Genomic DNA, 26,798 nt, shown 5'->3' with positions numbered 1-26,798 from the left:
TCTTGAAACTTTGCGCATTTTGCTGCCAAAATCCTGGCACGCCGCCCCTGCAAAGAATACTTCCCAAGTGAACGCCTTTGGAACAAGAGGAACCACAGAACAGGCAGCAGCATTTGGGCCTCTTATCTCAGCTTGTAAAAGTTTTATCATTTTACCACAACAGCAACGTCAAATGTTGGCTTTAGCTAAAGGCAGATAAAAAAAAGAAAGGCCAAATGAGTAATTTTTAACAACTTAATTTGACCCTGCAAAGTGCCATATACTTCCTGCTGGGTAAAGAACAGCCTTTTTATTGGATGAAGAAATCCGGGTTGTCGTTTATTCCCGTCATACTCCAAACAGCATGGGTGAACGCTGGGATTTCTGAACTGGGGGTGAAACGAGAGTTTTTGAGCACCTGGTGGATGGAGAGCTAGTGTGTCGTGGTTAGAGTGTTGGAACAGGACCTGGGAGACCAGGGTTCCCACTCGGCCATGAAGCTCACTGGGGGTGACCATGAGGGGCCAGTCACTGTCTCTCAGCACAACCTACCTCACAGGGTTGGAAAATTGCAATGCAATATCTGTTTTAAAAAGACCAGTGTAATAAAATCAAAACATTAAAAAAATCCTTCCAGTAGCACCTTAGAGACCAACTAAGAACTATGGAAAATCAAAACAGTAGTAGATAACAGAGGTCAAGGCCCAGAAGGGGACCCAGAAACATGGCATTGCTGCAGAAAATTAATTTTTCACACGGTGCAATTCCTAGGCAGAAATGAGTTGGGAGAGAAATACACAAGCCAGAGATGGGTTAATAGTTTTTACTGCAGCCCCAGGAACTGGATTTGGCCACCCCCTCAATGGCATTAGGTGGCTCATTTTACTTTGCCCGAGTGGTTTGAAATCAAACCCCACAAGCAAAGGAACAGGCTGCTGCGGATGATCTGCTGATGGGCGGTGCCTACAAATCGCGCCTTCAGCAGGGAGCAGCATCATTTACTGACATCAAATGGGCATGGCTCATCTGGAATGGCCTCATAGGGTGAATGGGAGAGGCCTGGTGGGCCAAATCAGGCCCAGAGTCCAAACATTTCCTGTGGTAGCCCCACCCCCTGGCAAAACAAGCAAGGAACTGTTATTCCATTTAAAACTTGCTTGCCTCTTCCAGTGCCTGAGCAACTGAAGCAAATGTTTCAAAAACGTTCCCTGACCCACACACGAGTGTCCTATGGTTGTAGCCACAGATATTCGATCTCTTCGGCCAAAAGGGGAATTTTACATTAATGCAGCACAGCCTAAGGCAACTTACTGGGAAATCTGTGCAGCCAATTACAATTCTGTATGAGGAAATATATAATGACCTCCATTAACAAAGAAATGTTCCAAAATCCATCTCGTCTACCAGAAGCACAGGAAAGCATTTTTTCCCCTGCTCAGGTTTGTCACTTCAGGCGGTGCTTGTCTGAAACACAGACAGAAGCAAGCTCCCTCCTCCCTATGGGAGCCAGAAACGAGTCCTGTGGAAAGCTTCTACAGAGGTTCACTCAAAACTACAATACCCAGAATTCCAAGCGGAGCAACGGACTGAGGCCACATTGACACCATATATTTAAAGCATTTTAAACAGTCATGGCTTCTCCCTCCCCCAAAGAATCCTGGGAGCTGTAGTTCGTTAAGGGTGTTGAGGCTTTTTGTTTAATGGTCAATTCTCCCTTCCCTGGGGACTCTGCAAATTATAGCTCTCTAAGGGGAAACAGGAGTCTCCTAAGGACGCTCAGCACCCTTCACAAACTACAGCTCCCAGAATGCTTTGCGGGAAGCCATGGCTAGTTTAAAGCAGTATCAGATGGCTCTAAATGTAGGGCTGCTCTAAACTGAAGGGGTGAACGTTGCCATAGTGTAAGCACACTGTGGTGGTTAAACCAGATCAAGTGTGGCAGAATCCAGTTAAGCGAGACAGACCTTTGATAAGCTGCCAGCACCCAAGTTTAAGGCAACTTTGTTTTCTGTTTCCTGGCAGCTGAGCCAGGTTACCCAAAGAAGAGAGACCCCAAAGGTAGCACAGAGTTCAAGGGTTTGGCTTCTTGCTTCAGGCGTGACACCAGAAACACAGTTCCCTCATGTTCCTGCAGGGCCCAGGTCTGGAGAGACGCCCAAGCCCCCTTTGGGACAAACTCCACCACCCACAATCCGGAAGAACAAAAGCATGTCAAGGTTCGTTTGGGTGGGGTCCGTGATCTTCCTACCTCCGCTCCACCCCACAGTGCTGTATAAAACTTGGGGCAAAAATCACCCGCGGAGATGCAACTGGGGAATGTTCAGGGGTGCGAATTTCGCACACACAAACCCATGGAATCTGGAATCTGACCACACCGAAGGGATCAAGTGAGAAGGCAAAAAGGCAATACTGGGTTTCCAGGACTGCAAACAGAACGAGGTGAAGTTATTGCCCCCGCTTGGGGAGGGGTGAGAGGCACAAAGTTTTCAGGGTTACCTTTTGCTCAAAAATGACAAATTGCTCTTGCCTGCTTCTTCAAAAGCACATTGCTCATCAGTGAGTAGAGTAGAAGATGAGAACCCGCCTCAGATTTGTCTGGTGATTATCAAAGACCTCCTTGCAAAGGTTTCCGAGGCTAATGTAAATGCTAAAATCTCCCTGAAATGATCTTAAACCAACCTGGCGTTCTCGAGACTACAATTCCCATCATCCCCCAGCCAGCATGATGAGAGCTGTAGTCCAAACCAACTGGAAGGTGAAGGCTTGTCTATAGACGGTGGCTCTTAAAGGAGTTCTGGGTGCTGTTGTTTTGAGAGTGTCAACACCCCGAGATGTCCTTGGCTTTGTTCTTCCGTTGGAATCGGGTGTCCGTTGGGTCAAAGCCCCTTTCCTTTGCCCCAAAGACGGCCCACTGAGGAGTCGGGGCGACGTAGTCAGCCGAGGTGAACGTCTTGGCTCCCCCGCTCTGCTCGTACTGGCGGAAGAGGTCCTGAAAGCGATCGTAGTCGATCCAGGTGTGCCACTCCCCGCTGATCTTGAACTGCAAAAGGAAAGGGAGACACACACACCCATGAACCATTGATCGTCCCCTCCAGAAAAATTGTTTTTTTAAAAAACAAAAAACGGGACAGAGAACAAAAGATCAAATCAGAGACAGAAAGCTCAGTTGACACAAGCTTGAGGGTGCAAATTTAACTCCACCACATCAACAAAAAAAAGATGATGACAGTCAGGACTGCAAAGTCCGGATCAAAACTTTGTGTGCTGTAGAATTCCATTATCCGATTCAAAATTATATTGCCCAGGATGGGGTACGCCAGAGTTCCCCCTTGATGGTTTTGATTAAGGTCAGGGTGAGACGTTCTCTCCCTTCCTTGGAGAGGTAAATAAAGACTTACCAGTTCCTTTCCCCCGCGACTACACCTGACCATTTTCCAAACACTATTTGTGCTATTGTTTGATCTACCGTTTTTCCGACGTTTGCATCTGCTGTATTTTTTACATTCATTGCTGTTTTAATTGGTGAGATGTTTGGTTTTTGTGTGTGTAAATATTGATTTACTGTCACTGCCAAGAAGCGTTTTGAACTGTGTTACGAATGAAAAGCAGCGAGCAAACAAAAATGTTATAAGCTGAAGACATCTTCGCAAGCTTAAGGATCAGAAACTTGGGGTCAACAGTTCAAATCAATGGTGGCAAAATAAGGACCCCCCCCTACCTTCTTGTGGGCGATCAGGAGGCAGTTGGAGTGCTCGTGCTCGCAGGCAATTTCGTAGTCTGGGAGAAGGTCGACCAGCTCCTGGACAAAGTGCCCCACCTCCTCGTGCCACGGGATGTTGGCCATGGTGAGGTTGCTGGCTGAGCTTTCTCCACAGTAGGTCACACCCTGTCAGAGAAAGAGGGAAATGTTTCAGGTCTGTAGAGGAAGCGATAGGGAAACTGGTCTGGGGGTCACATGCGAGCCAGCACTAAATCACATTGTTCCAAGTTGGACTTAACTCTTTATTAGCAAGAACACAATCTACACAGGCTTGGTAGAGTGCCAGGCCTAATGAGCACAGCAGCTCATCCCTGCAGGCCTTGCCTCGTGGATCAGTTGCCAAGATTCAAAATCCCTGCCTCCCAACAGCCGTCTCCAGGGCTTTTTCCTAGCAATCAGAGACTGCACTTGTGTGAAGCCAAACTCTCCTCTGCCCTCTTCATGCCTCTTATGGTTCTGGGAGAACCAGAAAGGGGGGCGGAGCTTGTCGCAGAAGAAGGGGGGGATACCTAGGACTCTTCACCAGCCAGATCTCTCTGCCTCTTGGTCTCCCTCCTCTCCTGCTTCAGCTTCTGCCTCCGAGTCTGGGGCTTCGCTCTGCCACAGATTCTTTCTCCCTGCTCATTAAACCATGTTGCCTCTTCAGCTTTTGACACTCCTTCTCCCAGGCTTCTCCCTCTGGCGACTCATCATTGTCCCACCACCACTCCCCGGGCTCTGAGCCTTCTTCCCTTGGAGGTTCCCCAGCTGGTTCCTCCCACCATTCCTCTGTGTCCAACCAGTCCGGGACACAAGTGGTCCACTACACCCACTCTTCCCAGGCCACACCCCTCACCAGCCCTGCATCACATCTTCCTTGTTTTGGCCTGGCTGGAGAACAGGGGACACATTCACAGTACACGTCTAAAGCACTACAATACCACTTTAAATAGCCCTGCCTCCCCACCCCCTGCTGCAGAGAATTCTGGGAGCTGTAGTTTGTTCACAGCACTGAGAGGAGGCCCCTCAGAGAGCTACAATTCCAAGAGTTCACTGTGGACAAGTATTGACTGTTAAACCACTCTAGGAATTGTTGTTCTGGGATAGGGTATCCAAACACCTCTCAGCCCCCTTAGCAAACTAAAGCTCCCAGAATTCTTTGGGGGAAGCCTTGACCAAATGCCCATCTAGCCCAGCACAACAGCCAACTAGATGCCTCGGGGAAGGCCATAAGCAGGGACACAAAGGTGACAGCCCTCTCCCATTGCTTGAACCCAGGCAACAAGCAAGTCAGCCATACTGCTGTTGGGACAGGGAGGCCCCACTCTGCCAGCAGTGACAGATCCCCCTCTCCCCTCCACAAACCCACAAACTACTTGTGCAAAACGATCCCCTTGTAGTTCCAAAGGCAGGTCTGAAGTGCAAACAGAGAAGCCCAACCCAACCTGCCCTTTGGGTATTTTGGTGTGATTTTTGGATCCAGGCCCATGCAAACCATCATTGTCCAATGCAAACTTTCATTGTTTTGGTAGGCAGAATTTGCACCCAGGGAGGGCGGAGGTGGTGGTGGAGTCTTCTTATGAGAAGGTTGATGCCACCCTGATGATCAACAACTCACTTTAACCTCGATAAAATCCGGTTTGCCAAGAGACACCAAGTCAGAGTAGGCCTTCAGTTCCTCCACATTCCAGGCTTTCACCAGCGTGAGCCGATAGACGGTGCGCTGTTGCTGATAGGGAAAATAATAATAATAATAATAATAATAATAATAATTTATTTGTACCCCGCCCAGCTGGCTGGGTCTCCCCAGCCACTCTGGGCGGCTTCCAACAAATATTAAAATAAAGGGGAAAAGGAAAAAAAGGAAGCGGGTTTAAATTAAATTGCGCCGCATCAACAACAAAAAGGAGGTGACAGTCAGGACTGCATAGCCCTGATCAAAACTGTGTGCACTACAGAATTCCATTATCTGACCACATTTCGAAAGCTGCAGTTAGTGAGCTTTTCGGTCACACACAGTGGAAGAGGCCACAAAGTGAGAGAGGGAGACTAAGGTCACACTAACACCATGCACTTAGACATAATTATGGGAATGATAGTTTGTTAAGGGTAGATTAATGGAATTGTGATGTTTTATATGAGAGTGTAGCTGATAAACATTTAAATAAACAAAATTGAACATAAATAAGAACTGGGGGGTGGGGGTGAATCCCTAGTCACCCTGGAGTAGGCATAGGCAAACTCCAGACCTCCAGAATTTTGGGACTACAATTCCCATCATCCCTAGCTAAGAGGACCAGTGGTCAGGGATGATGGGAATTGTAGTCCCAAACATCTGGAGGGCCGGAGTTTGCCTATGCCTGTCCTGGGGTCTAAAAAGGCAATGCTAGCAAATATGAAATATTGTGCCAGGCCTGACACGGAGGGGTGAGGGGGCTATCTGAAAGACCATATTCTTCCATATGAACCTGCCCAGGCTCTGAGGTCTTTGGTGAAGACCCTTCTCTCATTCCTGCCACCCTCCCAGGCACGCTTGGTGGGGATGCAGGGCAGAGCCTTCTCGGTGCTGCTCCCAGACTTTGCAACTCCCTCCTAAAGAGGCTAGACCAGCTCCCTTCTTGTCCTGCTGCCGGCAAGTGAAGACTGTTTTATTCTGACAGGCCTTTGTGGACTGGCTGGTTTTTTAAGGAAAGGGCTTTTAATAAGGCTGTGCTGTTTTTACTATAAATGTATTTTTTAAAAAAAGATTTATTTTTTATATTGTCTTAATTCTATTAGAGTTTAATTACTCTTTAATGATTGGCTTTTACATGTTTTTTAGCTTTTTCTATTTTATCTGTGCTGCTTTTAACTCGTTTGAGCCACCCTAAGAGAAACGTGGGATAAAAATGCATAATCATTTAATACAGTGTTACCTCGCAAGACGAATGCCTTGGTAGACGAAAAACTCGCTAGACGAAAGGCATTTGCTAACGAAAGGGTGGCTCACAAGATGAATTTTCCTATGGCCGCAACTCGCAAACGAAAACATTTTGCGATTTTTTTTTCCTTTTCATAAACCACGCTTTCCTCCCGACTGTGCTTTGCAAGACAAAATTTCCGCTATACGACAGCACTCGCGGAACGAATTAATTTCGTCTTGTGAGGCACCACTGTAATAATAATAATAATAAAAGTAATAAAACCTGAGCTTTTGGCCTAGAGAATCCAAATGCCTTCAGCTTGATCACAACAACCTTTCACTTACCTTATTACAGCAACGGAGGGTGGGAGGGAATGAAAACAATTGAACAGGCTACCTTTTCTGCCAAGGCTTGCAAGCTGTCCAGAAACCTCTGCCAGAAGTCCTTGAAGAGAGGCCGGTCGATCTTCTTCAAGCTGTCTCTGGTGCCTGCGTCGACACTGACATAGAGCTGCGTCACAGGTTCGAGGCTCCTTTTGGGCAGGAGGGGAAGGGAAGGAGGGAAAGGCCCAAGAGAGTTTAGAACGCTGCAGCCAAAGAAAAATCAAGATACATTTCCCCCTCCCTCGCAAAGGAAAAAAAACTAGTCTAAAGCAGGGACAGGGAACTCTTTTCTAACCCAAGGGCCACATGGCCTCCTGATTAACTTGCTGGGGGCCACATCCCTGTAGCAAAAAGCGGGTGGAGTGATGGATGCTTCGCACAGTAAGCTACAGTCCACACATGCAAAAGTCTAAGGACACATCCAGGGAAGGAAGAGAAATTATCACAGGTCCAAGGAAACATTTCAGCAAGGCATGAGAACATAAGAAGAACCCTGCAGGATCAGGCTAATAGCAGAGGGCCTTCTCGGTGGTGGCACCCGCCCTGTGGAATGCCCTCCCATCAGATGTCAAGAAAATAAACAACTATTATTATTATTATTATTATTATTATTATTATTATTAGCTGCCACAGTGGCTGGGAAAACCCAGCCAGACGGGTGGGGTATAAATTATTATTATTATTATATTATTATTATTATTATTATTATTATATTATTATTATTATTATTATCTAGTCCAGCATCCTGTTTTCACAGTGGTTGACCAGATGCCTCAACAGGAAACTTCCCAAGCAGGATTCGAGCACAAGATCAACCTCCCCTCCTGAAGCCCTTTTTCCTGTCCTGTATCTTCCAACATAGTGATAGGAGAGAGGGAGAAAATCTTTTCTCCATCCACTTTCTCCATGCAATGCATGCCTTCATAAACCCGTATCATGTCACCTTTTGCTCACCTTTTCTCTAAACTAAAAAGTCCCAAACGCTGCAACCTTTCTTCATAAGGTTCACTGCGTCCCCTTGATCCCTCTGGCTGCCCTTTTCTGAACTTTTTCCCCAATTATTCTGGTCCCTCAGCCTAAGCTACCTCACAGGGCTGCTGTGAGGGTGAAACGGGGAGGCAGAGAACCCCGCATGCCATCTTGAGCTCTTGGGAGGAAAAACCACGGGAAGTAGATGGAAGGATAAATGAGAAAAGCAACTTCTCTTCCGGGCCTCACCTGATTTCCTTGGGGAACTGTGCATTTGTAACTAGGAAGCTTGAAATGTTCTTGCGATGGAGCAACTTTAGGAAATGGTTGATTTCGGGGTACATGATCGGCTCCCCAACAAGAGACAGGGCACAGTGCTTGGGTTCCATCCCTTCTTCAAAACGGTCGTTCTTCACGCCCGGGACGCCTGCAAAACGGAGGAGAAGAGGGGTCTTTGTGGGCTTGCCCAAACAGCTCCACCCACCGAGAGACTGGGAGAAAGGAGCTGATAACTGGGTGGGAGGGGGGAGCAAGAACGTGGCACCCAGAAATCTCCACGTAGTTGCAATCGGATCTGCGCCAGTATCAAACGCGCCTGGCACCTGGGAAGTTTCAAACATGGCCTACTGGCAGAGGTTTCAGGCAGTTTCTCCCACTCCTGCTTGGAAATGCTGCCTTGGGATTGCAAGGCACTGAGCAAGAGCACAGGCAGCCCATGGAATACCTTTGAATTGCTTGATAAGGCTCTGATGGTTCTCAATGGCCTCCTGCAAGATCATTTCGGGAGGGTCCATTTTCCACCGCCACTCTGTGCCCACAGGGTTTGTGTGGTGCCTGAAAATAATTTAATATGAATTGAATATATATACTACCCCATAGTCACTGTGAATAGACACCCACCCACCCATATTGCACAACGCTACCTCCCACACATATAAGGCACCCCTCCTTCTGTTCGTAAGAAAAGCCCTGATTAATCAAATCAAGTTTGCAGCAAGATCAGCATTCTGTCCCCTTTAGTGGACAGCAAGATTTAGGCCACACATTCACATTTATAGCACTATGATACCGCTTTAAGCAGTCATGGCTTCCCCCCAAAGAATTCTGGGAGCTGTAGTTCATTAAGGATGCCGAGAGTTGTTTGGAGAGATCCCCATTCCTCTCCCGGAGCTACAATTCCCAGGCTTCCCTGTGAAAAGGGATAGTTAAACAATTCTGGGAACTGCAGCCGTGTGTAGGGGATATTGGGCCTCCCAATAGCTCTCAGCAGTGGCGGAGCAAGGCTCCGCGGTACCCGGGGCGGCAAAGGAAACGCCCCGGGGGCGGGGTGTTGTGATGTCACGATGTGACGTCACGACGCCCCGTCCCCGGGGGTGTTTCCGGGAGTGCCGCCGCCGCTTCTGCAGCCCCCTTTTAAGCCGAAGAGCCCCGTTTAAGCTCTGCGGCTCAAAAGGAAGCTGTGGAAGTGGCAGTCCGACGACGGAGTGCGCCTGCGCGAAATGTCGCACAGGCGCACTCCGTCGTCGGGCCGTGCGCTGCCTGCTCTCAGGGTAACGGAGAGAGCAGCAGCGCGTGGAAATGGTGAGAGGGGCTGCCGCTTATCACCCCCCACGTGCCGCCGTTCGCTCCGTTGCCACGAGAGCAGCAGCACCGCACACACGTGGGCTGCTGCTCCCGGGGGGGACGGAGCGAGTGGGAGCATGTGGGGGGTGACAAGCGGCAGCCCCTCCTGCCACTCCACACGCACCGCCGGTCACCCCGGGAGCAGGAGTGCTGCACGGACGGGGTGCTCCCTCAGCGTGCGCTGTTGCTCCCGGGTCGACGGATGTGAGTGGCGGCGCGTGGGGGTGACAAGCGCCGGCCCCTCCTGCCACTCCCCACGCTGCGGTCACTTCGGGAGCAGCAGCGCTGCACGGATGGGGTGATCGCTCGGCCATGCGCTGTTGCTCCTGGGGTGACGGAGGGAGCGGCCAGCGCTTGGAATGGCGGGAGGGGCCGCTGCTTGTCACCCCCACCCGCCACTTGTCATCCCAGTCACTAGGGGCGTACCGCCCCCACCGCCCCTCCCTAGCAACGCCCCTGGCTCTCAGCACCCTTAACAAACTACTGCTATCGAGATTCTTTGGGGGAAGCCAAGACAGTTTTAAGTGGTATCATAGTGCTATAGTGTGAATGTGGCCACAGATTCATAAGAGACCTGCTGGATCAGGCCAACAGCCCATCTAGCCCAGCATCCTGCTCTTATAGTGGCCAACCAGATGCCTGTGGGGAACCTGCAAGCAGGATTCAAGGACAAAAGTACTCTCTTCTCCTGTCATTTCTGGCAACAGGTATTTGGAAGCATAAATATAGAGGCAGAGCAAAGCCATTGTGGCCAATAGTCATTGATAGCCTTCTTCTCCTGCATGAATTTGTCCAATCCACTTTCAAACCATTTAGGTTGGTGAGCCTCACTGCCTCCTGTGGCAGTGAGTTCCATGGTTTTAAATCTGTGCTGCATGAAGAATGAATTTATTTTATCTGCCCTGAATCTCCAATGTCCAGCTCCATTGGGTGTCCATGAGTTCTACTGCTATGAGAGAGGAAGAAAACTTTCCTCTATCCACTTTCTCCATGCCCAGCATAATTTTATACACCTCTATCTTGTTGCTTCTTATTTGCCTTTCTCTAAACTAAAAAGTCTCAAAAGCTGACAGCCTTTCTTCAAAGGGGAGCGCTCACATCCTCTCTCCCTCATATAAAATTGGCCACCCACTGAAAACCATTTTGGCCGCCCATACAGAAAATTTTACAAATGGCGAGAACTCTACAGGCCATTTTTGGGTGGTTCCCAAAGAAAGGAAAAGATACCATCAAAAGAGGAGTGGCCTACCAAAGATCAACAGCAATGACAGCTAAATGCAACCTCCCTGTACAGGAGCAGTCTATCTCCAGCTCAAGAGGTACTCAAGAGGTGAACCACAGGGGAGAGACGTTATAGTCACGCCTGGCTTGTGGGTTTCCGAAAGGTAACTGGTTGGTCCTGCAGGAAAAGAGGATGCTGGCCTGGTCCGGGGTGGTGGTGGGCTTTGGTGTGTCCCCCCCCCCACCCCTCCCCAGTTTCTTACCTCCAACAGAAGACACACTTGTTGGCGCAAGCCAAGCTGGGAGTGGTTTCCAGGCAGCGGTGGCTCTCAATGCCATAGAAGGTGTGCTTGTAACAGCCGCCTCTCCCACGTAGCATCGACTGGCAGGAGGCAAACGGAAAGAAATACAGTCGTACCTTGGTTTTCGAACAGAATGTGTTCCGGAAGTCCCTTCGACTTCCAAAACATTCGAAAACCAAGGCACGGCTTCTGATTGGCTTCTGATTGTGCAGGTGTGCCGGAAACAATAGTGGAAGCCACATCAGACATTTGGCTCCAAAAAAGTTTGAAAACCAGAACACTCACTTCAGGGTTCGATCGTTTGGGAGCCAAACATACAAGTACCAAGGCGTTCGACAACCAAGGTACGGCTGTATGGTTAGAACAGTACCAAATCCCCAAAGCTAAAAACACACCGGAATCAAAACACATCCAACTAGCGGAGAGTATCTGTAGGAGGCCTTTGCGGAAGAGGAAAGACGTGTGTCCTCTTAAAAGGTGGGCACAATGGGTGGGATGAGGAGCATCTATGGACTACAACTCCTGTCATCCCTGACCATGCTGACTCCTGGGTCGTTGGGTGTGACAGAATCTGGAGGGCCACAGACCTTCCTCTTCACTGATTCAAGAATCCACCCAGAGAAGGAAATGAAGTACTTTGTCCCACCGACAGAGCTTCACTCAGAATGGCTCCCGATCAACCTGTAGCCTGAAATCAGAAGAGAAATTTGTTTGCTTTCTTGAGCGTAAGGAGATCTAACACATACGCATAGCAAAGGAACCTGCACCAACCCTCCTCCCGTATTTTAGCCTGGCAGGAAACAGGTCCTTGAACTCTGGAAATGCTTCTTTGCTTGCCTGGATGGAGAACAGAGAGCGCTGGGTGAATGCGAAGAAATGAGCCTACCATACAAAGGTAAAATTCCATGCTTGTTGCTCTGCCTGCTTTTGCCTGTGGCCCTGCCCACCACCGGCAGGTGCTCCACCCTGAAGGTTGCTCATAAGGGAACCAGTGTCCAGCAGCAACAGCAGCACCTAACCCTAACCCTGCCAACGGACCCCCTTGAGGGAAGCATCTCCACCCCCCATCATTCAGCCCAGACACTGAGGTCCAGCTCCGGAGGGTCTTTCTGGAGGTTCCCTCACTGTGAGAAGTGAGGTTACAGGGAACCAGGCAGAGGGCCTTCTCGGTAGTGGCACCCACCCTCTTTGTACTGCCCTCCCATCAGATGTCAAGGAGATGAGCAACCTTTAGACGACTTCTGAAGGCAGCCCTGTATAGGGAAGCTTTCCAATGTGCAGTGTTTTATTATGTTTTTATATTTGTTGGAAGCCGCCCAGTGTGACCGAGGCAACCCAATCAGATGGGTGGGGTACAAATATTAAAATCATTAATATTATTATTATTATTTATTAGGACGGAGGCTCTCAAACTCACAATGTATTTGCAAATATCCAGCTTCACTTTCCTGAGGTTGGCACAGTTGCTTAAGAAAACAGAGATACAACCACCAGAACAGAAAAGGGCATGTGCCTCTCGAAAGGACCCATTTTCAAGCACCTTTTACCAACAGGGGCAAGATGCCACAACTGCATTCGTGCCTGGTTAGTGGGCTTCCCTGAGGGCATCTAGTTTGGTCAGAACAGAATGCTGGGCTGGATAGTTTGATGCAGCAGAGTTCCTCTTAGGTTCAAGGGCTGCTGATCAGGAGAGGGAAACTGAGGCTGGAGAACCTGGAGACAATTCCTGCCCATCACACCAGCTTTTTAATGCCAATCATTTTTCTAACCCAGGCTGGCTAAAGACAGGTGGCAGGCTCCTCAGCCTAGGGACAGATGCACTCCCCGCCCCCGCCCCTGGTCTCCTTGCCCCACTGGATTCTCCTGCTCCTTGGGCCTCCTTGCAGCCACACTCACCTTGTTTCATGAGGGCATCCCGCAAAGCTGGCGTGATCATCTCCCTCAAGGCATCCTCTCCTCTGCGCTGGAGCCGCCCCGTCCTCTCAACCTCTCGGTCGAGCTCATGATCTCTCTGCAGAGAGAGACGGCAAAACCAGGCCTCAATTTCTTCACTAGCAGTATTTTTATAAATGAACTAGCTGGCCCAGCCACGCGTTGCTGTGGGTTATTTTTTATTTTTTGCTTTTAAAAATTCTCCTGACCCCGAGAGTATCCTGGAAGCTCCTGTTTTCATTCTTCCCTGTCCCTTTAGAGCAGGGGTCAGCAACCTTTTTCAGCCGTGGGCCGGTCCACTTTCCCTCAGACCATGTGGTAGGCCGGACTATATTTTTTGGGGGGAAATGAACTAATTCCTATGCCCCACAAATAACCCAGAGATGCATTTTACATAAAATAACACATTCTACTCATGTAAAAACACCAGGCATGCGAAGCTGCGGCGGCCATTTTAGGTGAGGGCACTGGCGACCTTAAAGAGCATTCTCCCCCACCCCAGTCCCAAAATTACCCAGTCCCAAAATCATGCACCCCAGTGACACAATCCCCTCAGAGCTGGTCTTACTCAGTGCGACCTCTCAGGCATGCCTCCTGCTCCGTGTTTTTTTTTTCTCGGAGCATGCGAAGCTGCGGCAGCCATTTCAGGTGAGGGCACAGGCATTGTTGCTCTGGCCAGGCCTGATGATGTCAACGGGCCATCTGCCTTTCTATTGGATGCTGTTGGAGTCTTCACTCCTTTTGCTGGTGAGGTATAATAGGCGCGTCATTTTTTTTGCCTTTATTCTATATTTTAGGCATGACAGGTGTGGTTTTTTTTTATTTTTATTATGCCAGATCCTTCCTCGATGGTCATGTTACGCTTTGTACTAATTTGATGCGCTTTGGTCCAGCGGTCACGGAGAACATCAATGTCCGCCGCGCACACAATGGGAACATTTTTATATATATAGATAAATGAACCAGTGAGAACCCACAGCCACAGGGCTAAAAATAAGAATCCACAGTTACCTGGGCTTTCTTCATGTGGCCCATGACCCTGCCCAGGTCTTCCACATCCACCATCTGGTTGGCACCCTCTCCCTCTTCACTGCCAGAATCCTCTTCACTCGTGGTCTCAAAAAGCTTCTCCTCCGCCACATCCTCCTGTGAAAACAAAAGAGGGCTTGCAAATGCCACACAGCCCAAAAACACCCTGCTCTCCTCCCCCGCCCTACACAAAAGGCCACTAGGCTGGATTTATTATTTTATTTTTAGATTTATATCCCACCCTTTGCTCCTCCAATGAGCTCAAGGTGGCATACACAGTTCTCCCCCTCATTTAATCCCCACAACAATCCTGTGAGGTATAAAGACAGGCAAACGACCCCTGGACGGTTAAGTCCAGTCAAAGGCGACTCTGGGGTTGTGGCCCTCATGTCGCTTTCAGAACGAGGGAGCCGGCATTTGTCCACAGACAGCTTTCCAGGTCATGTGGCCAGCATGACTAAACCGCTTCTGGCGCAACGGGACACCGTGATGGAAACCAGAGCGCACGGAAACACCGTGTACCTTCCCGCCACAGCAGTACCTATTTATCTACTTGCACTGGCATGCTTTCGAAATGCTAGGTTGGTAGGAGCTGGGACAGAGCAACGGGAGCTCACCCTGTCATGAGGATTTGAACCACCGACCTTCTGATTGGCAAGCCCAAGAGGCTCAAGTGGTTTAGACCACAGCGCTACCTGCCTCCTGCGAGGTAGGTAAGGTTGAGAGATTATGATGACCGCCCTTGATCTGGACACTGGACTTCTCTTGATGCAGCCTAGAATCACATTAGCTCCTTGTGCTGCAGCATCACACTGTTGGCTCACTGTCCACACCCAGTCCCACTCACTCTCTGCTCCTGCTCCAACGATGTCTCCTGCCCAGCCTTCCTCTTGGAGTGGCACTTGCCCTTCTTACACTCCCCTCCGCAGGCCGCCTTCTCCCCTCTGCAGAGGGCCTGGAGCCTGGCCAGGAACTTGGCCTCCCAGGCCTCATAGTCAGCCTCCAGGCTCCCATGCTTGCTCTTCACCACATTGGCATCCCCCAGGGCACAGGATAGGACCCGCCGGGCCCCTAGCATCCACAGCCATTTGTCCACGCTCCTGCCCACCTGCGGCGGAAACACAAGAGACCTGGGTGTAAGCAATGTAGGAAGCTGCCTGAGTGAGACTGTGACGTTCGTCTAGCTCAGTTTTGTCTGCACTGACTGGCAACAGCTCCCCAAGGTTTCAGGCAGGGGGACATTCCCAGGCCTACCAGGAGATGCTGCTGGGGATTGAACCTGGGACCTTCTGCATGCAAGGCAGGGGCTCTACCAATGAGCTACAGCCCTGGGGAAGGCAGACCTTTAGGTGATTGAGTCCTAAAGCCATCAGTGTGTACCTTGCCACCCTTGTCTAAGTAGCCCACCGGAGGTGGGGAGCTACAGATCTGGCCCACTGGTGGAATCCTGCTATATGCCTAATTTAAAAGAAAGAACAAAATATATTGTAAGAGCAAGTGCAGGTGGTGGGATGGTATTAGTTCAAAAACCACCAGACGGTCCAGCAACAAGTCAAATATGACTATTATGGGATGCTCTTCCTTTGCAAGTTCTTAAGGGAAGATGGACAGGAATCCTCTGGAGATTCTTTAGGGGCAGGATTTGTTCTCTGAGGGTAACAGGTCAGATCAGATGATCCCTTGAACCCTCATCTCAGTTTCTCACTGACTATTTAATTACTTATTTCATAAAATTCATACACCGCTCGATTGTAAAAAACAACAACCCTCCAAGTGGTTTACCAATGAGATCAAATTATCACTAAGCAAAATCAACAATAATTTAAGACTTTCGAAATGTCAAATTAACAATGAATTAAAAATGGATTAAAACTCGCACCCACTTTCTGAACATCCGGGTAGCCTTGTCTAAACAAGAACATTTTTAGCAGGCGCCAAAAACAGTACAGCAAAGGCGCCTACCTGAAATCAATAGGCAGGGAGTTCCCAAGTGCAGGTGCTGCTGCACAAAAGATGGATTTCTTCCAAATGTGGAATGGGTATTACGTGGCACCTGCAGCAACACCAGTTTCACCGATCGAAGTGGTCAAGGGGGCCTATATGGGGTAAGACGATCTCCTGGGTAAACTGGTCCCAAGTTGTAAAGGGCATTAATATACTAATAGTAACAGCTTGAACTTGACCTGGAAGCAGTGCAGATCTCTGAGCAGAGGTGGTATATGCTGACATGGCCTCAGTCTGTCAGCAATTGCGCTGCAGCATTCTGCACTAACGGCAGCTTCCGGATCAAGTGCAAGGAAACCTCACATAGCGGCAGAACATGCTCTTGGAGGGCAATGGGTCAAACTAGATGTCCTCCTGTGACCCAACCACCCACCACATCTCAGTTTCTCACCAGCTATCAGTATCAATTCTAGCAGGAATGACAAAAGGGACTCACGGTGTTGTAGTGATCGGCATAGAGAGAATTCCCCAGGCCAAAGACGGCATATCTCAAGCCCTTCAGGTACGTTTTGCCGACTCGAAGTCACTGGATGCTTCTTCTAGCCACTTACAGAACCACACGGCATTCTCTGTCGGCTTCCCATCTGTGTAAGTGGCAACTAAGAACACGCAGATGTTCTTGCTGCTTGTCTGGAGAGATTCCCACCAAAGGGGCGGGTGGGGGGAAACATTTTTCTCTGTTATTATTTTTACACCGCTCCCACACAAAATTGTAGAGTTGGAAGGGGTCCCCAAAGGCCATCGAGTCCAACCCCATGCAACGTAGAAATCACTGCTAAGAAATATTAACTGCATGGAGTACGGGTTTTCCTCAATTGTATGTTTTAGTTTGTTAACCAATTAAACAGTAGAGCTGCATAAAACGGCATACGGGAAAATAAGTGAGTCCTCTAAAGCAAATGTACCTTTTCTCCCAAGTGATTAATTTGTTGGATCTGCATAAATTTGCACCTCAGAAAATAAGTGAAGACTTCTAAAATGAAATGCATCACCAGTCTTTGAACGAAGCAAACATCCATTGCAGGAAGCGCTGTCTCCAAAGAGGAACCTTTTCTGCTTCTCTTGCACACAGGGCAAAGCCCTTGTTAGCTACAGATTTAGAAGTACTTGCATTAAAATATCATATTGGAGTTTTTAAGTCTGCTGACCCATTTCATCAGGGTGACCTTTTTAAGTCAATAGAAATGTTTTTTAAATCAGTTACGCAGTAAAGCTTTGCAAGTTTAAATAGTTGTCATCACTCAAATTCGTACATTCCTGGCCATCGATCTATAGTCACCAGTATGTGGCATCTCTGAATGTCCAGAGCAGAAGAGGGGAATCCTTTTCAGCCCAAGAGTCCTGCTCAGGAAGCACTGATGGCCACCAACTTGGATGGCTTTAAAACAGGATTAGACACAGACATGGAGGAGAGGGCTATCAATGGCTACTATCCATAACGAAAGCTATGCTCTGCCTCCCCACTTGGAGGCAGCAATGCTTTCTGAATACCACTTTTGCACACCCCTGCAATATACGCTATTAAGATAGGGTTGGTGAAAGCGAGTTTCATCAGGTTTCCCCGTTTCCTGAGGCCCGTGCATGTGTGAATCAGCTTTGAAGGTTGCCAACTTTTCTGCTGAGAGGAGTCCACAGATCCTTCCTACAGGTGGATGTTAAAGATGGCTTCTAAAGATGCACTTTGTCCCGGAAAGGTGTTTATCCACTGCTGCAGCTACTTGGCAGGGAAAGTTGCACTTCCGGAACTTTCCCCTGCCACACAGCTGTTAACAGCACAAGAGCCTAGTTAAGGGAGAGAGCTGACAATGCCTGAGGCGCCTCCAAGCCGGCTCCCACCAAAGAAAATGAGAAGCAGGGGAGAAGAACGACCAACCTCGTCTCCTAGACAGTCGTCGGGGTCATAGTCCTTCATGTCGATGACTTCGGCAGGCAAGTTAAGGGAGGCGACAGCCTCAGCAAGTATCGACGCAAATCTCTGCAAGGAGAAAAAGGAAGTAATTTTAACAATATTTATTCAATTTCTTACCTGAACTTCACCCCAAGGTCCCGGGGTAGGTTGCAACAATTGAAAATACAAAATTAAAAACAGTTTTAAACAGTTGCAAGAATAAGGTGGCTTTTAAATAGATGGTGTGTTTCTGTGTGTTGTTTGTATTGCTGTAAACTGCTTTGATATTTGTAGCACAGCAGTGCGTATATGTGTCTTCACTAAATACTTTTTTATTGCATTTGTTTATTTATTGCACTTATTCTCCACCTTTTTCTCCAAGGAGCTCAAGGTGGCATTCATGGTTAATTCCTTACAACAACCCTGTGAGGTAATTTAGGCCAAGAGGCAGTGACTGGCCAACAAAGCATCACTTACTGAGCTTCATGAACAAGTGGGGATTTGAACTTGTGATCTATGATTACAAGGGGTTCCATGGTCTAAATCAGAAGAATTTCAATTTTTTATTCCAAAGGAGAGATGAAGAGATGAATTAAGTTCCTCTGAGCACCAACAGAGTGCCTTCCCCTGAACAATAACAGCCACCACTCACCCAAAGGAGAAGACTCACTTTTCAATTCACTGGTTTTATCACAGCACTGACCTTTGCTGTTCCAGTCTGAGAACCAAAAAAAATCTTCACCCCAGTGACATGGACTTTGTCAATGCTGGGGCCTTTCTGCTCTCCTGCAAGCCTTTCTGTAGCAATTTGGGGAAGGCTTGATTTTCTGAGTCGATTTCTATTCTGCAAAATAAGAAATATAAAACTGCAGGAGTCCTAAAGAATCAGTCTTCAACCAGTCCAGACCCAAGACACATCACTGACTCCCAGGCTGCAACATGGGACCCACATTTCTACTTTTAATTTATACACCTGCAGCTTACATAGTCTTTCAACAAAGTTGAAATTAATTAAGTCAAAGTTTGGCTTAATTTTATTACATATGTATCATACAAATAATGAAATAACACCTCCCCACAAACACAAACCACAGTATGCAACAATTTGGAATGCATGAGATACTGAGAATTTAATAAATGTTTACATTAAACTGAGATAATATTTATTTATTTATTTGCTTACTTGTTCTTTGATTATCATTGTATGTTCTTCATTTGATATCCCCAATCTAGATATGTATGTGTGGATTGTACTAACTTAATAACTTATAATTTTAAATGGATGTAGCTGCCAGTTTATTTATGGAAGGTAGCAAAGTCATCTCCTGCAATATTTGGTAGCTATATCAGGATCAAAGGGGTTATACTGTAACTTCTATGTAAACCAAAATTGTTAATAAATAAGCATATATACTTATTAGTGCTAATAATACATGTTCTTTAGCAGCCACCATGCGCTAGGCCCCTTCTTCAGGAAAGGTCACCAAGAACACCAAGGATGCTGGAACAGTGGGGGAAAGTACCTGCTTTTTGGTCTTACTGACAAACTGGATGCAGAGCCAAAGGCTGATCCCAAACACGGCTCCAGAGTACAAGTAGAATCTGTTCAGCCACAAGAAGGCCAGGTGAGCATAGAGGCTGTCCCACGTCTCCATGGTCATATCTGGAAGAAAGCAAAAATGCAGTGGGCCCGTTTAACAGGCCTGTTTAGGATCACAGCGGAACACAAACCTCTTCCCCCGGTCTTTGACACTTGAGGTGTATAATATATACATTTTAGGACCCACACTATGCTTCTCTCTTTAACAAAATGTATATGCTACTTGATTGTGAAAAACAAAACAAAACAAACTTCAAAGCAGTTTATAATAATATATTGCTACACAAAAGAGGGGGTTGGCACTTGCAGGCCAACTCCCCAGGGGACTGAGTCCCCTGAGTCCCTGATGGGTCAGAAATGGATGGATGGAGGCAGGATGCAGTGAAAGCAAGGCAGTTCTTTATTTTTCTGTTGCAACAGAGTTCCCCCCTATTTTCTACATCAATATTCATGTGATTATTGTTTCCAACTATTTTCAATGTTATCTACTTACTGTTTATTTCATAAAATTTATATACAGTACAGCTTGGTTATAAAAAAAACCCCTCAAAGCTGTTCACAAAAAAGGTAAAACAATAAAATTACCAAAACTAAAAACAGATTTAAGCTCGCATAAACTTTCTAAACATCGGGTAGGCTAAAAACAAGGTTTTGCAGGTACTGAAAAGGGTACAGAGAAAGCACCTGTCTGCTGTCAAAGGGCAGGGAAGGACAGGTGCTGCCACACTAAAAGATCAAATTCTCACAACTGTGGAGCAGGAATTATGTGAAATTGTTGCGGACCATTCTAGGACATGAGGGCGAAGGGTGGGTAAAAATATCGAACAGACAATAATAACAACTGGGGTAAGCACACACAGAATCTGTTCGGTTCCTTCCAAAAAACCCAGTGCCAATTCAGTTTGAAAACGATCTCAGGGCTGTTTCCCGAGCAGGCACGCAGTCCTTACCCATCTCTAGGCAATCGAGCGGCAGCAACAACCACAGCGGCTTCCAGCCTAGCGGGCGGAAAAGAGGTTTACTCTCGAGGAGCAGCCCCACGAGCTCCTGGAAGGGGCCATCTTGCCCACCCCGCGGGATTCTGGGAAGGCTGCATTAACCCCTTCGAGGTGGCAGCTTCTGCAAATGTCCCGCCCCTTATCTTTCCCCTCCACGGATGTTAAAAGATTTCGATCGCGGATCGCGGCCAGGAAAGTTTTCCTCTCCTCCGCCCGAACTTTAAGCCCCATTGAACTCAGAAGGGGTTACTTTGGAGGAAATCGTGTCAAGGGTTGGGCGGCTAAGTATGCAATACCCTCCTGCTCCTCCCCAGTGTTCTTATTTACAGTACTGTACTTCATCTACGAATCGCTTTTCTGGAAACAACTCAAAGCGATTTAACGACAATAAAAACATAAGTTTCCCTGATAGTGTCCCTGACAAAGGATTTGTTTTCATTTTTTCTGAATGAGAAAGCAAAACACTCAATAGTACCGTACAATTTCCCTGAATATCTCTTGTCTCAACTGAAGACGGAGCTTGGAGAGAGCAGAGAAATTCCGAGTCATCCCATGTAAAACAATCAGAGCAAAAACAAACAGAAGTCTATGATTCTGTGTCAGACTTCTGATTATTTCACTCGTGTAAAAAGGCCTGTAAAAAGGACTTGCCAAATCATGAAACTGGGAAATTAAAATCACATCGAACCTGCTAAGTATGTATGATAATGAAAAACTGGTCTTCTGGTTGACATTTTCATGCATGAAAACAAATTTAAATCCAATGCTCATAACAGAGTAGGATCTTAAATCCACACCTTCTGAATTCTGTCTTCTGTATCAGCATTAAGTGTCCTTTATTGTTATTATGTATTATATTTATATCCTGTCTTTTTCTCCAAGATTCTCAGTGTCGGCCATGGTTCTCCCCTCCTCAGTTAATTCCCACAACAACCCTGTGAGGGAGGATAGACTGAGAGGCAGTAAATCAACATAATTGATTTCATTGGGGCGTGCTAAGACCCGGAGTTTCAGCAAAAACAACAACGCTAAATCTGTTAAATTACGGCTTGAATAGATTTATTTTTAATTGTTTTAATTACTTTTAAAGGATTACCTTTTATATGTTTCGACATTCGGTATTTTATCTGTGTTGTTTTACTTTGTGTAAGCAACCTTGAGTCCCGGTTTGTAAAGTTAGTAAATGTTATGGGTTTTTTAAAAGGGGGGAATAGGAAACAACATCAACTGGGAAGTGCCCCCTTTGGTTTCAATGGGCCAGGTAAACCCATCTAGAAAGGGTGCGTCGGAACAAGTCGTCATGGGGTTTGATTTCCCACCCGGACGGAAATCGGAAGCGCCAACACCAGGCGCTCTTGTTTTATCGCGGGCTGCGACGCTAACATCGCCACAATAAGGCGGAGAAGGAAAAGGCTCGTTCATTGGCCCTGGTCGGCGTCCGTGGGCGGAGCCAGGAGGGGAGAGCGGTTGGTGCGCAGGCGCGGAGCGGCCATTGCGTCTGACAGCAACTGCGGGCTCATCTCCGTCGCCATCATGTCGATCTTCACACCGACCAACCAGATCCGCCTGACTAATGTGGCCGTGGTGCGGGTCAAGAAGGCAGGGAAGCGCTTCGAGATCGCCTGCTACCGGAACAAGGTCATGGGCTGGCGGAGCGGCACGTAAGTTGACCGGAAGCGGGGGCGGGGCATGGGCAGGAAACGAAGAGATTGAGATTGGCAGATAAACGGCCTCCCAGAGTTTTGTAGACCTAATGGTTAAAACAGAGGATTTCTGAGCATGCACAGAGTGTAAGGCTAAATTCCTGTGCCTGCTTACATACTTTTTCGATGGTATGCATTGTTATATTGATCGTTTATTACCCACCCTTCACCCTAAGGTTCCAGAACAGGTTAACAGCATTAAAGCTCAATATTAAAAACAGTTTAAAACAACATACAGCTTATTAATTAAAGTAACAGCAGCCAGTGCTGTCGAAGCAAGTGTAATATCCAAATCCCTAATCTTGGTATGGTTTAAAACTGGAATTCATATCGGCAAGTGTAGTGTAGTGGTTGGAGCATTGGACAAGGACCTGGGAGACCAGAGTTCAAATCCCCATTCAGCCATGAAGCTCACTGTGTGAGAGCCAGTCACGGTGTCTCAGCCTAACCCACCTCACAGGGTTCTTGTGAGGATAAAAAGGAGAAGGTGAGAACTATGTACTGTACATGAGATCCTTGGAAGAACAGGTGGGATATAAATGTAATAAATAATAAGATGTAGTGATGGTCACCAACTTGGATGGCTTTAAATGAGGGTTAGACAAACTCATGGAGGATAAGATAATCAGGGACTATGTTTTGCATCCACTGTTGGAGGAAGTATTCCTCTTGAGAACTAGTTGCTGGGGATCACAAGTGGGGAGAGCACTGCTGTTGCACTCAGGTCCTGCTTCCCATTAGGGCATCTGATGAGATCAGGATGCTGATGCCTTTGGCCTCATCCAGCGGAGTTCCTCTTAGGTTCTTAGGCAGTTTTGTAGTAGTTGCCACCTTAAAGTGCTGGCAAATGACTTACAATAATGTTCTTAGTATCTGCATCCAGTCCTTGTGTGATTGTTCCAGAATGTGCTTTACTAATTTAAAAAAAAATGTCTTAGGGAAAAGGACCTTGATGAAGTCCTGCAGACGCACACCGTCTTTGTGAATGTCTCCAAGGGCCAAGTGGCAAAGAAGGAAGAGCTGGTCAAAGCCTTTGGCACGGAAGACCAAACAGAAATCTGCAAGATGGTAGGCTCTCAGGGTGTCTGTTGGGAGGCAGAGAGCCTCCCCTCTCTTTCTCTTGTTAAAATGCCTTTGGCTCATCTTTTAATGCCACAATGAGTATACATAGTGGTCAGGCCAAGTTTGATAGTGATGATGTCAAGCAACTTGGTTTTAAGTCAAATTGTGTGGGCAAAGGCATTGTGTTTTGCAAGACCTGATAATCACATAATTGGCGGCATCTGCAACCTCCCTTTCAGCCAGCCAGGCCCCATCTGTACCTGTTCCACATCTGACATCGTATGTGGCAGGTATAGGGCTGAAATCGCCTCATGGACTAAATGGGGAGAACTGGTGAGCCAAATTAGGCCCATGGGCTGGAAGTCCCCCCCCCCACTACCGTAATACAAACTTGCAGTCCCCCCCCCAAAAAAAAAACCCAAGCTAGTTTTTCTTCCAGGGCTTGCTGCCTGGGGTAACCTGTCTAGCTGTACCTGAAAATTTCAGAAGACTGGACCAGATTTTTGCATCCTTTGAATCAGAAAAAGGCAGCATCCAAACACAAAGCTTCTCTTGCTTTCAGATTCTGGCCAAGGGAGAGCTGCAAGTGTCGGATAAAGAGCGCCACACGCAGCTGGAGCAGATGTTTCGTGACATTGCAACCATTGTGGCAGAGAAATGTGTGAACCCAGAAACAAAGAGGCCGTATACAGTCATCCTCATTGAAAGAGCTATGAAGGATATTCACTACTCAGTCAAACCTGGAAAAAGCACCAAGCAGCAGGTAAGCGACTCCCACAGGAGACCATCTTAACTCTAGTGGTGTGCCATGCTAAGCTCCTGGATCGGTTTTATTTTTATTTAAGAGTATTTTATTGTAGCCTTTGGGGGGGGGGCAAGCCCATAGGAAGTACCCATATTCCTGCTCCAACTTCTCCAGGTAGGGTTGGGAAGTTCTCCTGCCTGAAACCCTGGAGAGCCACTGCCAGTCAGTGTAGACCAAAGGTTGAATTTGTATAAAGCAGCTTCCTTTGTTAATTAGGAGCAGTGCAGCGATCTCTCTCTTGCTGCTGCTGAGCTGGGGAAGGAGGCCCGCTGGAAGTGATTTACCTTCTACTCTTCCTGGGGGCCAAACAGTAGTCACAGTCAATGGAGCTTAACTAGAGACAGTGGTTAAGTGGTTAAGTTTTGAACTAGAACTCAGGACATCCAGGTTCAGTTCCCTGCTAGGCCAGCCAATATCTGTATCCGGTTTTTTGGGAAGAGAGAGAAAAGGGGCAGAGGAGAGCTGCAGGTGTCAGATGTTAGTTAGGGAAGCATAAGGATGAGATATTGGACATGGACCAGGGAACCAGTGCATTTTGTAATTTTACATATCGTAACTTTGCTGTTATTTTTATTGATTACAGTCTATTAACGGTTCATTGTAATTGTTCAGAATGAATTTCTGTTTAATTATTATTTGCCGATACTTTGAGAATTTTATTGTGTATGGTTACATTCTAAATGGATTACTGAATGTTTCTTTACTTGATAAAAGTTATTTATTTTAAAGTCATGTTTTTAATTATGGTTTATTGGCTTCAGATCTGATTTCTATATGATGTGTGATCTTTGCTGTATATTTTGTATTCTGTGTGGCTTGTAAAGTGCGAAGGCCTTTCTTTTGAAGTGTCAGAGCCCATTTTCCCTCAGTTGGACAAGAAAGCCTCTTGATTTTCCCCGCAGGCCTTGGAGGTAATCAAGCAGCTGAAGGAGACTATGCAGATTGAGCGGGCGCACATGCGTCTCCGCTTTGTCCTCCCCCGGAAAGAGGGGAAGAGGCTGAAAGAGAAGCTGAAGCCCCTGATCAAAGTAATCGAGAGTGAGGATTTTGACGAGCAGCTGGAAATTGTAAGTCAAAGAGACATTTTCTGGAAGGGGGAGGGGAGGTAAGTGATTCCTCTGGGATCCCTGATCACATGCAAGGAGCCATAGAGATGGGGAATCACCTTTATGGCCTAGCCATTTGCATGTCGGCTCATGAGGGGGCCCAGTGGATTCAGTAGGGCCTTCTGCTGGGTAAATCAGTATAAGATTATATCCATAGGCCATACCAATCAATGAATGGCTGTGAAGATTTTGAGCAAAGAAATATTAGAAGAGCCCTGCTGGATCAAGCCTATGGTGCATCTAATCCAGCATCCCATTCTCACAGTGGCCAGCCAGGTGCCTGTGAGATACCAGCAAGCAGGATTTGAGACCAAGAGCATTTTCGTCTCCTGCGGTTTCCAGCAACTGGCGTTCAGAAGCATTGCTGCCTCCAACTGTGGTGGCAGAGCAGAGGCATCATTGGGTGCAGCAGTCACTATTGGTGTATTCCCTCACCTGGTGCCTGCCCTTCAGGTGTTGTTGGACTACAGTTCCCACAGCCCCATCTAGTCCTTCATATGGTGTGAAATTCACAGCTGCTAAATGTGGGTGATGGGTGGCTAGTGGCTTAGATGACTTTCCCTTGAAACACATTCTGCAGGTGGCTGAATGGAAGCTCCTGCTTGTAGGCCACTGCTTGGGCAGAATGGAACAGCCAGAATGGACCTCTTGCCTTTTTTGCGGGCTTCTTGGAGGCATCTGGCTGGCTGCTGTCAGGCGCAGGGTGGAGGGCTAGGTAAAGCCACCTGGATCTGACCCAGCCAAGCATTTATCCATGAGACGCAACCTGTCCGGTCTGATGCAAATGCCAATCTTACAGGTGTGCCTTGTGGATCCAGGCTGCTTCCGGGAGATTGATGAGTTGATCCGGTGTGAGACTAAAGGCAAAGGGACCCTCGAGGTGCTCAGCCTGAAAGATGTGGAAGAAGGGGATGAGCGCCTGGAGTAGCTGCCTACCAATCCCACCCCAACCCCAGCAAGAACTGTATTAAAGGCTCCCTCACATCGCCTGTTTGTGGGTTGACCTTTGCTATTTTCCCAATTCTCGTTTGAGCTTTTCTTTGGGTGTTAATCCCACCCCAGCCTTGGTGAGTGGCTGCATTTGAAGGCAACTTGGAGAATAAGAACTTTCTCATTTGACTCGAAAGGTGGGAAGCCCTCCCTAGTCGGGTTGGTTCTGCTGGAACTATTTCCTTGTTCTTTGAGTGCTTAGCTGCAGGGGGTCAAGGGTCCACAAAATGCCAAAACCTCTTTCCTTAAAGACTGAAGAACTGCAGCAGGCTGGGACCGCCACTTGTCAGAGAAGAAATTGACCATAGCCACTAAAAATAAATAAATGGAAAAGCAAGCATTGGCAGGCCTGCCACAGCCTTAATATGCAGCCCCCTTCCCAATTCCCTTTTCATTGCCTGCTGTGAAGGGCAGTGACAAGAGAGTCTTGAACGCGGTCCTCTGTGTGTGTGCCTTGGAACCAGCTTGTGGGTTGCTGTGCCAGGTGCAGGATCTGTGTGCCCAGCCTTCTGCAGCTGGTTTTGAGTTCCAGCAGCACCACCGTATGCTTTTAGTGGCTGCG

The 26,798-nt window shown here is 47.5% G+C and overlaps 2 protein-coding genes across 2 annotated transcripts; one reads left to right on the top strand and one right to left on the bottom strand.

Moving 5' to 3' along the window:
- Positions 1–788: 788 nt before the first annotated feature.
- LOC117059886 (S-adenosyl-L-methionine-dependent tRNA 4-demethylwyosine synthase TYW1-like) lies at positions 789–20,685 on the bottom strand. The gene is given in 18 exon segments (XM_033171783.1): positions 789–3,019; positions 3,698–3,865; positions 5,337–5,447; positions 7,018–7,153; positions 8,223–8,400; positions 8,698–8,807; positions 11,081–11,199; positions 11,756–11,781; positions 11,784–11,807; positions 13,016–13,130; positions 14,063–14,197; positions 14,928–15,188; positions 16,521–16,603; positions 16,606–16,714; positions 17,958–18,059; positions 18,676–18,816; positions 19,496–19,662; positions 20,523–20,685. Coding segments are annotated over 18 exon segments (2,211 nt in total). The 5' UTR covers positions 20,527–20,685; the 3' UTR covers positions 789–2,797.
- A 1,358-nt stretch (positions 20,686–22,043) lies between these two features.
- SBDS (SBDS ribosome maturation factor) lies at positions 22,044–26,267 on the top strand. The gene is made up of 5 exons (XM_033172661.1): positions 22,044–22,231; positions 23,212–23,341; positions 23,898–24,098; positions 25,043–25,207; positions 26,046–26,267. Exons 1-5 carry the CDS (start codon positions 22,104–22,106, stop codon positions 26,172–26,174), a joined length of 753 nt encoding a protein of 250 aa, XP_033028552.1. The 5' UTR covers positions 22,044–22,103; the 3' UTR covers positions 26,175–26,267.
- Positions 26,268–26,798: the final 531 nt, after the last annotated feature.

Source organism: Lacerta agilis, chromosome 15 (assembly GCF_009819535.1).
Source record: "Lacerta agilis isolate rLacAgi1 chromosome 15, rLacAgi1.pri, whole genome shotgun sequence".
Lineage (NCBI taxonomy): Eukaryota > Metazoa > Chordata > Lepidosauria > Squamata > Lacertidae > Lacerta > Lacerta agilis.
This window is presented reverse-complemented; position numbering and strand designations above follow the sequence as displayed.

What these genes read in the sequence shown, in the direction of transcription:
- SBDS (XM_033172661.1), top strand. Translation starts at nt 22,104, where the DNA reads ATGTCGATCTTCACACCGACCAACCAGATCCGCCTGACTAATGTGGCC. An exon ending in GAAAAAGCACCAAGCAGCAG is followed by an intron (nt 24,099 to 25,042) that starts GTAAGCGACTCC and finishes TTTTCCCCGCAG; the next exon opens with GCCTTGGAGGTAATCAAGCA. An exon ending in TTGACGAGCAGCTGGAAATT is followed by an intron (nt 25,208 to 26,045) that starts GTAAGTCAAAGA and finishes CCAATCTTACAG; the next exon opens with GTGTGCCTTGTGGATCCAGG.